The sequence below is a fragment of the Tenrec ecaudatus genome, chromosome 2 (genome assembly GCF_050624435.1).
Source record: "Tenrec ecaudatus isolate mTenEca1 chromosome 2, mTenEca1.hap1, whole genome shotgun sequence".
Classification (NCBI taxonomy): Eukaryota; Metazoa; Chordata; class Mammalia; order Afrosoricida; family Tenrecidae; genus Tenrec; species Tenrec ecaudatus.
In genome coordinates this window covers 280,126,886-280,142,572 of record NC_134531.1, presented here as the reverse complement: position 1 = coordinate 280,142,572, position 15,687 = coordinate 280,126,886, and the positions used below count along the sequence as shown (strand labels likewise).

Sequence of the window (15,687 nt, the reverse complement as noted above, 5' to 3'; positions counted from 1 at the left end):
TCTCTTCCCCCACCTTCCCCCTACCCTCATCGTATTGCTATTCCCATTATTGGCCCTGAGGGGTTATCTGTCCTGGGTTCCGTGTGTTAAAAGCTCTTACCTGTACCAGTGTACATGCTCCAGTCCAGCTGGATTTGTAAGGTAGAACTGGGGTCATGATTGTGTGTGGGAGGAAGCATTAAAAGCAAGTCTGACTAGACCAAAGGATGTACACTGGTACACATGGAAACCGGAAACACAGGGAAGCCAGGGCGGATGATCCCCTCAGGACCAGTGGTGTGAGTGGTGATACTGGGAGGGCATAGTGCCTTTGGCCTGTTTCCTGTCTGGGAAAATAAAAACCAGCTCAGTGTCATTGAGTTGATACCAACTCATAGTGACTCTGTAGGGTAGGGTACACCTGTCTGTGTGTTTCCAAGACTAACCCTTTAAGGGAATAGAAAGCCTCACCTTTTATTTTTTTTGGGGGGGGAGCAGTTTCCAATTTTATTGTTATTTAACTGGGCATCTTCATACATCCCTAGGTTGGGGAGCGATTTTCCAGCTTTATTGTTATTTAACTGGGCATCTTCAGTCATCATCGACTGTTGGCTTGATTGTCGCTCCTCTTCTTATCTGGTCCCAGCCAATTAGACGCCAGTGCTTCTCCACTCTTCGGCTAAGGGCAATTTTCTTTCCTACTTCTGTGCACACAGGATTAGTTAAAACAATTTTGCCCAAATCAGCCTTCACTGCACTAACTCTTCCTCCAGTTGACAGGGATCCAATGTTCGTCATGAGCACTTCGTTCTTAGATAGTTTCTGCACCTTGGCTGCTTTCTTGTCTCCTTCAGTACAGACGCCTAGAAGCCATCTGAGTAGGAAATAGGAAATCTCCAACTCTGTGAAGATCTCCGGTAAAGCTCCCATGGCACCAAGTACCTGCCCGACCATTCTGTCCGCTCCGCACAATGTGGGGTCAATTTTTGTTCCAACTCCAATAAGACCCCCCCTGGAGCCGCATACTGAAGATCATTATGCTCCGCAAAAAGTGACACAATTTTGGAAAAGATTGGCTTACACATGAGTTTTCCTTTGCTATCTTTGGAAACAATACCAGGTCGGACTTCTATCTCTTGGCCCACCTTTAACACTCCTTTTAGAAGATTACCTCCAGCCACACCCCCTTGAGGTCATCAACCTCACAGCCAGGTTTGTTGACATCAAAGGACCGAATCACAATGAGTCGGGGTTCTGAAGTAAAGTCTCTGGGAGGTACTGGAATTTTCTTTACTATGTACTCACAGACAACTTCAATATTGTACTTCAGCTGAGCAGAAATTGGAATAATCGGCGCTCCTTCTGCCACTGTACCTTGTACAAATGCAAGGATTTGTTCATACTGTTCTTTAGTCTGACTTTCTTTCACCAAATCGATTTTATTTTGTAGAATCAAAATATGTTTCAGTTTCATGATTTCTATAGCAGCCAGATGTTCAGATGTCTGTGGCTATCAGCAGAAGAGCTGCATCCATCACCGCGGCCCCGTTCAGCATGGTAGCCATCAAAATATCATGGCCTGGACAGTCCACGAAGGAAATGTGCCTGACTAATTTGAACTGCCCTTTGGTCCCTGGAATGTCTGTAGTAAACTCATCAGGTGTACTGCTTCCACAGGATCTATAGCATTCTGGTCGAGGGCAACTTGAGTCATCCAGTTTGTAAATCTTAGCATTAGCATATCCAAGTTTGATGGTAATATTTCTTTCTAGTTCATTTTTGAACCTGACAGTGTGGACGCCAGAAATAGCTTTTACAACTGTAGACTTCCCATGAGCTACATGACCAATTGTGCCTATATTGATGGTGGCTTGTCTGCTGATGACTTCATGCGACAGTGGTGTCAATTTGGTAACATCCAAGGTGGTGAGATCCTGCAGAGAAAGATGCGGCTGCCCCAGAGTGACTCCAGCCTCGCTCCCCGCCATCTTTGAAAGCCTCACCTTTTAAAAAGCAGACACCATATTTTTCCTTTCATGCCTTCTCTGTTACCTTCAGTCTAAACAGGTAGTTTCGTTTTGTTTATGCTGTTGCTTTGTTTGGCTGAGGGTTAGTTCCATCAGTCACAGGCTTAATCTCTTTAACAACCAGTGTTCTTTGGAATTCTTCATGTGGCTTGACATCTATGCCACCCCACCAACCCCCTGTTTGCTAGCTTGTGTTTAAACTCTTTTATATATCAAAAGATAATAACTCAAGATTTAAACCCTATAGTAATTCGGTCTCGTTTACATAACAAAGTCAATCTACTCACGTGGTATCCTAACCAGAAATGGAGAGGTTAAAATACGACACATCTTTTGCAGGGTTACAGATAAATTCATAAAAAATAAAAAAACCTCTTCAAAAAAATAACGGCTGCCAACTTTCACTTCTCATTGGAAGTATTTGTGAACATTTGTTGTTGTTGTTGGCTGCTAGTCATTTTTCACTCACAGTGACCCTATGGCACAGGGAAGAATTGCCCTATAGGATTTCCTTGATGGAAATCTTTACGAACATCACCAAGTCTTTTTCCTGTGCGCCAGAACCCTAACCTTTGGTTAGTAATGCAGTGCTTCGCCAGTGTGCCACCAGGAAAAATATAAACTCAACTCACACTCCCTGCCACAGGGTCCATTCTGACTCATTGGGACCCTGTTGTTGGACAGAGCAAAACTGCTCCTGTGAGGTTTTGAGGCTGTAAATCTTTTTTCCCTCATCAGTTTTATGGGCACATATCATACACTTCAGTAGTTCAATCATATCAAAGAGAATTTTATAATCATCACATCAATTTTAGAAGACCCCCCTCATGACTAAATTTCCTGTAAAATGAATTGTGCAATCACAATCCAGTGTTCCCACCCCCTCCCACCTTCATGATTTTCATGATTTTAGTCTTGAAATCCCCTGTCCCTTCCTATCACCCATCCCTGTTTTCCCAATGCCCCCTTGTATCAGTAATTACATCCACTACGCCTGCGCTTCACAGCTGGGAACCAAACAAAACAATAACAAATAAAATCATGCTAAGGTGGTAAGGTTAAAAACATAATAGTACATAGACAAAAATAAAAATAGTAAGAAGGAAAAGACCCCCAAAACATTCAAGAAGCCAGGGAAGAGATTGCTGTCATGGAACCAGTAAGAGAGACTTGCACCCAGGACAGATTCAGACCGAGTCTCTAGGGTAGTCATGTGATCATCTGGCCAACCATCGAGTGTGATCCAGTGTAATCCTGATTACAATGGTCTCTGCTGGATAGTAAGTCTGATAGAGACTTTTGTCCATGACTAGAGTGGATCTGCTAGTGGCTCAGTCTGACTAGATACTTTGCAGATAGGTTTTAGGCTCCCCCTGGGTGTTCAAGAGGCTGTGAATCTTTAAGGGAACAGAGAAATTAATCTTTTAGCTCATGGATTCAAACTAGTGACCTTTAACCAGAAGTCCTTCATGCCACCAGGTTGTTACTATAAAAACTGAAAAAGAATCTGTCAAAAATATATTGTATGTTGCATGCATGTATCTCTCATGATTAATACAGTTGAGGATCAGTGGTCGCAAGGAAAATCCTGAGATGGACTGACATGGTCGCTAAAGCAATGGCACAAACATAAAAAGTCACTTTCCACACAAAAGTGACTGTGGGGAAAGCACAAGATAGGGAAAGTTTGCATTCGGTTGATTACATATATATAATATACATCTATATTTACATACGCACACAGCCAACGTGAGTTGGAGCACACGTGGTTGGCAGCAACAACATCTATCTATCTACCAACCAACATACTGCTTTTAGTGAGACACAAAGAGGCAGCTGAAGCCTTCTTATAAGGCTGAGAGAAACAGGACCTACAATTATCTCCCTAAAGCAATCCTATGAGCACCATAACAAAACGTTTTTGCCAACCACATCACAAACAATTATTATGTACTAACTTTAGTTCTATGTTTTGAGCTCCTCCTGGGCCTGGGGTGGGGTGGGAACATACTCTTTATGGTGACATCTCTTTGGAGCATCTGCTGACAAAGCAGATTTTTTAAAGCTTCCCCATAATCACCCCTAATTAGGGCACCAAATGTCAGAACTTGCTGTGCGAATTTGATTAATTCTTCCATCTCTGTGGAGCTCCTGAGGCTGCCTGCATCCAAGGAGTGACTCTACCTTGGAAGCAATTTCCTTATGCTTATACCTTCTCTCCGCACCTACCTTTATTTAAAAAGCAGGAAGGACGGTGTCCAATGATGCACTCACAAGTCAGTGAAACCTCCTTTCAGCTGGGAGTCCATTTTCCTTTCACATACCTACAACACGATTGCTTTATGTGACATGTATAATGCAATGTACAATATGTAGCTTGTTCACATGTCCCTAACTTCCACTAAATTGTGAGTGATGTATTTATTCATCTATTGATCCTCTCTAACTCATTGTCCCATACTGACATGGTACAGAGTCCAAGAAGATTGGACTAAATATGGGCCCTGAGACCAGGCAACTAGTCTTCCGTCTACATCTTCATGCGTCACTGCCACTACAAACTGAAAAGAGCAAAGAAAAAGTGGACTTTTTCCTTAAAAAAGCATGCTTTTCATTGCCCATAAAGTATTTATATTTTTCAGCCTATTTGCCATCATGCCTTCAAATCAATACTATTAAATGGAGGTAGTACATGTTTCAAGCAGTGTTTTCTTTTACAGTACTCTGACCTTTTGGCTAATTGCATATGCCTATGTTCCTAATTTGCTACTCTGGATAAGAGTGGGAGTTTGGGTACTATTGACTAATAAAAGTAATTTCTCTGTATGAAGAACAGAAGATTGTTGTCAAAGAAACCCAACAACAATGGCACCTTGTATGCCAAGTACAGAAAGTTTGCACCAGGAGTTTCCAATATGAAGCCAAATTTGGGACCAAAGTTTGTGGGACCAAAGTATGTAAGTAGTATAGTCGGTACATTTCCCTAACCTATTTTGCATGAATCAACATACTAAACAATTACCAATAAAGAACCTAAGAAGCTTGATAAAAGTATTTTCTCGTAGAAAACATGGGGCATGGTTTGGGGCAGGGGACAAGGTGTCAACAGTTAATAGGAGGTTGGTGTACCCAGTTTCCATTGCCTCATTCATCAGGAGAGTTTGTGTGGGGACTTTTGGAAGCCAGTTTTATTGCTGATGTAAGGGAAAAAGCAATAAAGATGACAGATTTTCTTTAGCCTATGCTTTTTAACCACTGCCAGTGTGGCTATTTCTTTAAAACATTGAAGCAAAGGAGATTTCATTTATTTTAACTTAGCCAACTGGCTGGGTCAGGGGAAGCCAGCCCCTAACACATTATTATGGGCCCAGTAGGTGCAATTGTACAGCGATAATAAGTAAAGATTATAATAAAGTTATAGAGAGCATGAGAGGTAGAAGAGGAATATTGAAATAAACGGAGTCAGACACAATTCATGCTCACCTCAGCCCCACTTGGTGGTCCACGTGGAGGGAGAGAGAGTCTTTAATGTTAGCCCAGGTTTTGATATTCTCTGGGGACATGCAAGTCCCCTAATTACAGGTAAGAACATACATCACAGAAAGGGGTTGTGCTATAGGTAATACAGAAATAAGAGGGGGTGGTCTAGGGAAATACACGCAATAGGAAGAGGAAGGATTGGGGGTATAAATGTGACAAGATGGGCGGATCCTAGATTTAGGATGGCAGCTTAACTTTGACCTGTTCTCTGGGTCTCCATAGGAACCATTATCAGTAGGGTGTAAACCCCACCTACAGGAACCAAATAGATGACAGCAGGCGTCCATTGTCCTTAACAGCAGGGAGTGGGGCCTACTGCAGTCGGGCAACTGATCACCCTCAGGCAGGATGCCTGTGAGCGTCTGACCTCCCTCCACATGGCTGAAATTTCTGAAGAATTGTATTGCAGTGTTTGGGGAATATAAAGTCTTAGATCCCACCTGCTCAGCTTCCAATGGTTCCCAACCACTGGACACATTTCCCTGAAACCTCCAGGTTCAATACAGAAGGGACACCATTAAGGGCTTTGAATTGACACTCAAGTGTGTCATATGGACTGAGAAGATGGCACCTACAACTGCTTATTTTCAATGATAAACTCTGAGCTCAAAGGAATAAAAAATATTAAAGAGTTCTTTAGTGGAAAATGCATTCCAATTTTGGAAGCCATTCACAAATTTTATTATTGTGTATGAATCATGCATAACATGATTCTGGGGTACATATGTGATTAAAAGTGCAGGCCCTATCATGTGGATTCTTTTGGAAATCACTTGTACAGAAAACAAACTATTTCTTCAAGACACAGTATAGTGAACCTTTCGTCAGCTATGACAGGGAATCAGTTGTGAAAAATGAAAATACATATTGATGTGTAATCATTTATATATGTTCTGCACCTCCTTTCCAGGCTCCTAAAGAAAGAGGACGGTCTTCCTTGCTTCCTCAACTCTTTTAGGGCTTTCTGTTTCCAAAACAGGAGGAAAGATAGTGGGGGTGGGGGGACAGGAACCTCAAGGCCAAAGCTAGGGCTGAAGAATAGGGAAAGTTGAAAGACAAACACAAAAACACCTGTTGTGTGAGAGAAGTGGATAGGCAAGAAGGTATGTGGTTATGTATCTGCTTCACGTTGTTCAGGCTAAGATAATTTTTAAAAAGTTATTTTGAAATGTTTCGCCATATTGTCTGTGGTAATGGATCACAGAGGCACGTTTAGACCACTTCCAACCTATTGAAATTCCTAGGCAAATTCTGCGTAATGTTTGTGGCTACTTGGCTATTTTTAAAAATCATTTTATTGGGGCTCGTACAACTCTTGGCACAATCCATCCATGCATCCATTGTGTCAAGCACAGATGTACATTTGTTGCCATCATCATTCTCAAAACATTTGCCTTCTACTTGAGCTCTTAATATGGGCCGCTCATTTTCCCCCTCCCTCACTACTCCCCCCTACCTCAGGACTCCTTCATAATTCATAAATTATCATTATTTTGGCATATGCTACACTGTCCGATGTCTTCCCCCACCCTCTTCTGTGCTGTCCATCCCAGGGAGTAGGCTATACGTAGACTCTTGTAATCAGTTCCCCCTTTCTATCCCACATTCTCTCCACCCTCCATACATTGCCACTCTTACTACTGGTGAAGGAGTCATCTGGCCTGGATTCCCTGTGTTTCCAGTTGCTATCTGTACCAATGTACATCTGGTCTAGCCAGAATTGGGATCATGATAGTGGGAGAGTGGGGAGGAAGCATTTAAAAACTAGAAGAAAGTTTTATATGTTTAATCATTGCTACCCTGCACCCTGACTGGCATATCTCCTCCCCACAACCCCCTTAATTGACTGTTATATGGAATTGATAAATGATAAAAGACTTCATTAGTACTCTCATGTTCCCTAAAATAGTCTAGAGTGTAAGTATTATCCTCTTCAAATTGACTAGAAAGCAACCCACAACAGTATTTAAAATTTTTGAACAAATAATGTTTATTTTACTGGTTTGGGTTTGTATATTTATTGTTGCTAACTAATCACATTTTTTGAATTGTCAATTGGCTATGATCACCAACACCTGTAATAAAAACTTTATTCATAAAACTGGGCTGAAAATGAGCTCCCAGTTCTAGAAGGCAATGAAAAACCTGTCCAATGTACAACGTGCAAAAACATGTCTTAAGTAGCCTACATTTCAATCATAGTGAAACTAGCCATCTTAAAAAAAAAGTACACATATCTTTTAGCCTGTTTGATATACTGTTTTAGCCTGTTTGGCGTATTAAAGTTCTTTCACAAAACTAATACCTTGGTGCCAATTCCATATAAAAGGTTGGAAAGAATTCCTCCCATTTCTTCAAAAAGATAAAGTGCCTTTGTATTTGCTCAAAGAAAGCTTGGACTCTCAAGGTTTCATTCATCAGACACTATCTCTCAGGCAAGGGTAGGGGTGCAATGACCAACAGGAGGCAGTCCCTGGTCTGGGAAGGGTACGGGCCAGTAAGCACAGGAATTAACTGAGTTTGAAACGATCTAAAATACAGCAGGGATGCTGACCGATAGCAGATAGCCACCCAGTTAACACGTCTGTAGCTAATACAGTAAACAGGGCGCAGATCAATCACACAAAAGAAGGTCTCCCTTCTTGTCTGGCCGCTGCTTTCCCGAAGCCCTGGATCTACAGAACTGGAGCTACAGCTGGGTATCAAACCTGCGCGTCCCAGTCAGGGGGTCAGGGATCCAACTGCGGGAAAGGAGTGGAGGCCAGGGCAGCGGGGAGGACGTGGTTCACTCGACCCCCCGCGAGCACTGCGGCAGGAACCCCGACCTAGCGCCGTCCTTGCCACTCTGCGCCGGAGGTCTTTTGCCGAAGGGCTTCCCAAGTTGCCAGGGGCTCCGAGGTGCGGTTCCAGAGCCCTCACCTAGCTCCGGGAGGCGCCGAGGGCGGGGCTGGGCGGGGCGCGCGCAGCGTTGCCTCGGCCTCCGGGGCGGGCCCACGGCGAAGCCCCGCCCCCGTGGCTCCTCCCACCCCCACCCCCAGGGGCGCGCGAGCCGGTCCCGCGCGGCGCCAACCTTTTCCCGGGTCATCGCCCCTCCCCTCTTCCGGACCGCGAGCCCCCCGCGCGCCGCCTCGGGACCGCGCTCAGCCGCCCGCCCCTCCACCCGCCGGCTCCCTCAGCGCGCGCTCGGCCGCCCGACGACGCGGGAGCCACCCGCGCGGGACGAGGTTCGCAGCGTTCCCTGCCGCCGAGCGCGGGCCCGCAGACGCGGCGCCCTCGGTTCCCGGCCCGGGAGCGGGTCGGGCCGCCCACTCGGTGGCCCCGGCGCGGTGGCGGCGGTGAGAGTGGGCCGCGGGGAGGCGGACGTGCTGGGGCTGAGGGCGTCTGCGAGTCGACGGGGGTCCGGAAGCCCTGCGGCCCCGTCGGAGGCCCCCCTGACGGGGTTGCTCGGGGGGAAGGAGGGTTGCCGGATCGAGCCGGACTGCACCCGCTCCGGGCGCGCGTGAGGGCTGCGGGCGGCCGGGGAGTCGGTTGCGCGGGACCCTCGGCGGGATCGGAGGGGGGGAGACACCGCCTCGAGCGACGCTCCTGCCACGTTTCCACCGCGCTGGAGCGCGCGCTACCTTCCGCCTCGGGGTGGGCGACCGCCTTCGCCTCCGCCTCCCATCCGCCCTTGCCCCTCGGCGGTCCTGCACTTTCGCCTCCTCTTTTCAGAGGCTCGAGGCGCGCGCTTGCCGTGTGGGTAGCGGTTCAGGGCAGCCTCGAACCCGGGGCCACGCTGGCGGCCGCAGCGAGCTGGGGTGCTCGCGGGGAGGGGGGGACAGCGGGGCTGTGGCCCAGACCCTTCCCCTCGTGCCGGGAGCCCCGAGATGGCAGAAGTTGGACGCAGCCTTGTAGGCCTTTCCCCAAAGCGCTTGCGATGCCCCGCGTCGACTCACCGAGCGCCGCGAACACCCCCGCGCGCGTGCCGGACCGCGATGGCTCAGGAAGTCCCCCTCCCGGGCCTGCGAGCGTTGTTTTGCTCCTCGTCTGGCCACCCCGCCCTCCCACCCCCACTCGGAAGCCCCCCTGAGGCAGGTCAAGGCTTCCTCGGCCCCCCGGGCCGGGGTGCCCGCGTCCTCCCCCTTGGAACGTCTGGCCGTGGAACGAGGTGTTTGGAGAAGCGGGGGCGACCTAGGGATCGGGTTTGGCTTACAGGGCAGGGAAAAGTTAGAAACTCCTGACAGGCACGACGTGGCTTCCCTGAGAATTTTTACCCATCCAGGCGTGGGCAGAGGAGCCTGTGGAACAAAGTGGAACTTGAGGGGCAGCTGCCGTAGTGCCTACGTCCCGGGATGACGTCACCGTGCGATGTTTAAAATGGGAGCCTTTTCGCCTCTCCTGTTGATGAAAGAATCCTGGCTCCTTCCTGACGCAGACTTCCAAGGCCCCCTTCCTTATAGCCCCACTTGCTTCTGGTTTCCCGTTCCCGGATTTTGTTGCTCTCTCCATTTTGTTACCTTTTGCTATTCCTAGACTATTGGTGCGGGTGGATTAGTTGCTCAGCCCCCCCCCCCCCCAGTCATTATTCCTTCAAAATGGAAAAAAAAATAGGAAAAAAGTAATTTCATATGACTCATCTGGGTTACCAGCAAAAAGGAAGGCTACTAAGTGGCTTTTTCCTTCCTCTCTACCTTTTATTTTTTAACAGCAAAGCGAAACTCATACGTAAGCGCCTAGTTGGCGAATTTAATGAATGAGGCGCAGGATCTGTTAAGGATTCAGAACATCCCTTTAGTGTGGTTCCTTGTTTTCTTTGGTGGGGTGGAGGCTAATGTAATTCCATCAACAACTTTCATCCCAAACCATATATTAAATTGCAGTGGGCTTTCCTTTCCGTTGTAACATGGTGGCTTATAAATGAGGCTTTATAAAGTGGAAATGGCTTGCATGTTTTTGGAGGAGGCTGTGCAGCTGTTGTGGGGTTGGGTTGTGTATGCCCACACAGCCCTTGCCCAGAGCTGGTTGAGGAAGGTGGATTTGGTATTCTAAGGCCCCAGGAGGAAGGTTTTGGATGCCTCCCCATCCAGGAGCAAGGTGGTGGCTGTGGCCGCCAGCACACTTCTCACCTAGCATTAGAGAATTTAGTTCACAAGGAGTTTCCTTGTTTGAATTTGCACAGATGAAAGGAATCACATGAAGAACAGATACTTAAAAAGAAGATTAAGAAAAGAAAAAAAGGAAGTTAACAGAATAAGCTTTACTTTTTGAATGTGTGGGAACTCAAACTATTGCTAGGTTAGCCAATTTTTATACTAAACATAGCAGAAGCTGTGTGCCCTTAATAATTGACTCCAAAAAAAGGTAATGTTGCTTAAATGCAGCATCTGAATAACTCCAAGTTACTTATAGCAGCCAAATGAATGAGCTCATTGCATAAGGACAGAATACACATTAAAACAACTCTAGGATCAGGCTTATGAATTAATCAATGATAAATCATCTTCCATTAAAAAAGGTCCTTTTTTGAGTCTATTCCAAAATGCAACTAAAATTCTGTTTTGTTTTTTAAAGTTAAATTTTCTGTAGATAAGCCTGAATTTCCACTGTTTTGATAGAATCGCTGTTTTTAGTCATCTTTTAGGTAAATAGGTCTTACTGAAAAAGCACTTCCATAAACTCCATATTGAATTTTTGAAATGTATATTCACATGTTTTACAGTTCATTCACTTAAAGTATATAGTTCAATGACCGCTACAGATTTTTACAACCATCACTGTAAGCCATTGTAGAACATTTCCATCACTCCAAAAAGAAATCTCAAACCCATTAGCAGTCATTCTCCCTGCATCTCCCTAAACCCTACATTAAGCTATTTTCTGACTATGGATTTGCCTATCCTAGACATTTCATATAAAATCATATATGATCTTTTGTGAGTGACTTCTTTCCCATAGCATAATATTCATCTTTGTTGTATCATGTATCAGTACTTTATTCATTTTTATGGCTGATTACTATTCCTTTGTGTGGAGGTCCTGCCTTTTATGTCTATAAAATGGTGCCCATTTGAGTTGCTTCCTCATTTTGGCCATTATAAGGTTGCTACAGACAGGTGTGTAGATGCTTTTGTGTGAACACTTGTTTTCATTTTTTTTCGATTTATATCTAGGAATATACTTACTGGGTTAGAGGGTAAATTCAATATTTAACTCTTAGGAACTGCTAAAATTTTCCAAAATGACTCTAATACTGGGTCGTAAATTTTTGTTTTTTAAAACTGAATTTTTTTGTAGTGCTTTAAATCACTGTAACCGAATACTGACACACTTCGTAAATAGTAGAAACTATTATAAGTGTTTCTCTGTTATAATACTGATTTTACTTTAGCCAACAGGAACAATTTGGTGTGCTCTCTTAGCTGAACTTTCATAGCTAAGTGATAAGATTCTTAAATAGTGTTTTGTAATAGTAAGCTCTTTATGCCATAACCATAATTAATGATTGTTTCCAAATTCAGATAGGAGAAAATGAAACAAGTTAAGACTAGGAGGAAAGCAAACTGTTAAGACAAAATATTTTGCAGCTCTTTATCTTCTGATTTTTATACTCTTGAGAAAACCTGTTTTATTGTTTCAGGGCAAGATGAAGAATGAAATTGCTGCTGTTGTCTTCTTTTTCACAAGGCTGGTTCGAAAACATGATAAGTTGAAAAAAGAGGCAGTTGAGAGATTTGCTGAGAAGTTGACTCTAATACTTCAAGAAAAGTATAAGAATCATTGGTATCCTGAGAAACCATCAAAAGGACAGGCCTACAGGTAAAGGAGCAGACTGAACAATTGGACTGGACTGAGGGAAGACAACAGTCAGTTCCTTACATTCCCGCAAAGCCAGAGGACTGGTGGGTGACTGGGTCCTAACTGTCAGTTTCAGATTTTAAAAACTGCGTAAACATTTGTTGATGGAATCCTATTGCCTATACCTGAGAGGCCAACTCTAGGATCATAGGCATGAGTCTTCTGTCTTAGGGTTTGACTCTGTTTAAGAGAGTTTTCTTTAATGTGTATTAGAGGTATACCTGAGGGTTCATAATTCTAGAAGACCCCTTATAAAACTATAACTCATAAATAATCACGGTAAGACTTGAGGGATATGAGTTTCATTGTGTTTAAAAATAAATTGCATGTTATATGTATTGGTGGAAAGCAAAGTTTATGGAGAAAGGGAACTAAGATTATTAGACACCTAATGTTAGGTTCTTGATATTTATGGAAATAATTTTAATATGCATAAGCTTGTGGTCGAAACCAGTTTGTCTATTTTATAGATTAAAAGAATCCGGGGTCCACTGTTGGATAAAGGATTTAAACCCAGGTCTAACTGACATCACATTCTTGTGAGCGTTCTGTACCCCATCCAGTGACCTTGGTATTGAGAGGGAGGATAATTCTCACTTCCATCTTTCTTTTGTACTCTGGTTTATAAGTTACATTTATAGTTTAAACAGTAAGCTCCTGTAAAACGTGTCTTAACTTGCTTATTCCTTAGTAGTTATGTGAGGGCTTGGGAACCTGAGTTGAGAATGTTCTATTGCTAAACTCAGCTGTTGTACTTTACCCTATTTGTGGATGTGGTTACAGAAATAAAAACGGGAACAGTTGTGGCTGTAGTGACAACTATAGAAATTCTCTCTGATTTGTGCATAACGCTGCCCCCAAATTTTCCTCCACAAAATAGCACTTTTGTGCTTTGATGTAAAGGGGATTTTCTTTTTGTTGTGGAGATCTGGCAAGTACAGGGACTACGCAGAATCCAGGAGAAAGGTGAAAATATGATTTATTTATCATTTTCTAAAATTCAGGTAAACCTGTATTCTATTGCCATGAAAATAATTGAGGCAATTGGTTTATTTTCCCCTTTATTTTTATCCAAAGAGATTTTCCAATGGAAAGTGTGGCAAATTAAAGGAACAATATGGATAATCCATGAAAGTAGGCTCATGTGTGGTTTTTTTGATTTTAGTCTTCCATGATTCTCTTAATTTTTTTTTTAACTCATCACATTTCTAATAGTGTAAACAGCTTTTGTGCGGAGAGCTGTTGAGGCTTTTTACACTAACCTAATTGACGCTGGATGAGGGTTTTAGAAGTGCCAAGCTACCATGCTATTACTGAGAAAAGAGACATGTCAAGTAAATGCTTAAAGGTCAGACAGTGTACAATTTCATTTCCATTAATTCTGAAATCCAAAGAAAAAAGTTAGTCAAGCAGGTTTAAGCTGGCATATGATCAGACATATCATTATTGAGTCTCTTTGAAGCTGTCTTTGAAGTAGAAAACTATTAGACATAATGGTTGATCATTAATATTATAAAAATGTATAGGATGTAGGATTAACCGGAGTTAATAGACTTTTTATTCCATAAGGAGGCTGAAAGTATTTTTGTTCCAAAATAATGCATTAATTAAAACTTTATTTGCAGTATACTTGTGTATACATTAAATGCTTGGGCAGAACTATTTGGCAATGTTATCTTGAGCTATAAAAATATTCATACCCTTTGAACAATAAATCTAAACTATTCTAGAAGCATAATAAAAATGCAGACAAACATGTATGAATATGGATGTTTCCTACACTTTATAATTGCAAAAATTGGAAAGAACTAAACTGTCAAAATTAAGAAAATGATAGATGTTAAATGCAACTTTTAAAATCTTGCTTTTGAAAAGTAGTTAATGGCTAAGTAGTCACAGTATGTAGGGTGAGAAAACATGAAATATGTTAGGTATGCAAATTTTGTTGAAGCAAAGTATTTTAACATCTCTTTAAGCTTATAAAGCTTATAGTTAATATCACCCTCATTCTTGATTTGAAAAGCATAATATGTCTAAGAGAATCCTCTCACCCTTATTTGATTTTGACCTTCTGGTTCAGGAGACTTTTGAATCATCCTGTACATTAGAATCTGTAGTATTAGGGCCATTTTGTAAAAAGGACCAAGTGGCACTCTTTATACCATAAGACAGTTTTTTCCCCTCTCAGAGTTTATTGTGTAGGGTGATCATTAGATAGGTATTGTGAGCAACTCTGTTGGCATAGTGGTTACCCATTGGGCTGCTAAACACAAGGCCCGCAGTTCAATGGCACCAGCTGCTGTTTGGGAGAAATATTTTTTATAACAGAAGAATTAAATACACATTCAAAGATTTGAAAACTACTTGTTTTATACCCCACAAAAATCAAACTCACTGCCTATTGAGTTGAATCCCAACTCTTAGCAACTCTATAGGACAGAGTAGAACTATTTTTTAGGGTTGTTTTGAGACTTTTAATCTTTCGGGATCAAAAACCTCATCTTTCTCCCACTGAGCAGCTGGTGGATTTGAACCACCGACTTGCAGTTAACAGCTCAATGCATCGCCCAATTTGATTCCAATATCCCATAAATTAGAATTACTATTATTTAGTGAAATTTATTGTTAATGAAAAATATTTTGTTTTTATTAAAAAATAACAAATGACATAACTTTAAATAGCTTGTTCTCCAGTAAGAAAGTGCTACATTTTATGGCACACTTGCTTTTTCAAAATTAACGTATATACTCAAGTATAAGCCAACCCGTGTATCAGCCAAGGCACCAAATTTTACCACAAAAACTACATTAATAATGTGCTGAAAAATTGTCTTATACACAAGTATATACCGTAATTTGAATGTTCTTTATATATTGGAGCATAAAATCTGAAATAGAGGCAAAATGTAAATACATTTAATACTGTGTACTACCAAATTTACATGACTAAATTTAATACTGTATATTACTTAAGCCTAGGTGCTCTTAAATGCTTTCCTAGTAGTGGTAAGTATTAGGCAGTAACTACCTTTCCATTGTGGCTTCCATTGTCTTCAACAGAGCTTTGTACCTACCTGGGGAGCCATCTTTTGATATTCTGTTAGGTTGATGTGGCATTTCTTAAGTTTTTTTTAAATGGAAGAATCATTATGGTTTAGAAATTTTAAAATTTAACACATTTTAAAAGTCCTGGGTGACTGATAAATGAGAAAAATCAATATAAGGATGTTATTTTGGTCTCATATGAGATGAAAAGTTAAAGGTATTTATAAAACAAATCTAAAAGCCTATTTTTAATGCTTTATTT

The 15,687-nt window shown here is 42.6% G+C and overlaps 1 protein-coding gene and 1 pseudogene across 2 annotated transcripts in view; one reads left to right on the top strand and one right to left on the bottom strand.

The window, feature by feature from the left end:
* Nucleotides 1-555: 555 nt before the first annotated feature.
* On the bottom strand, nt 556-1,967 carry LOC142441490 (eukaryotic translation initiation factor 2 subunit 3 pseudogene; annotated as a pseudogene).
* Nucleotides 1,968-8,603: 6,636 nt separating this feature from the next.
* Nucleotides 8,604-15,687, top strand: part of BTG3 (BTG anti-proliferation factor 3) — a 28,362-nt gene continuing 21,278 nt past the window's right edge. The window contains exons 1-2 of one of the 2 annotated variants that reach the window (XM_075542468.1): nt 8,604-8,770; nt 12,163-12,341. In XM_075542468.1, the coding sequence (XP_075398583.1) occupies nt 12,169-12,341 (173 nt within the window). In that variant the 5' untranslated portion in view covers nt 8,604-8,770; nt 12,163-12,168. Of the gene's footprint in view, nt 8,882-12,162; nt 12,342-15,687 lie in introns of both variants that reach the window. The other variant, XM_075542467.1, reaches the window with a different exon arrangement.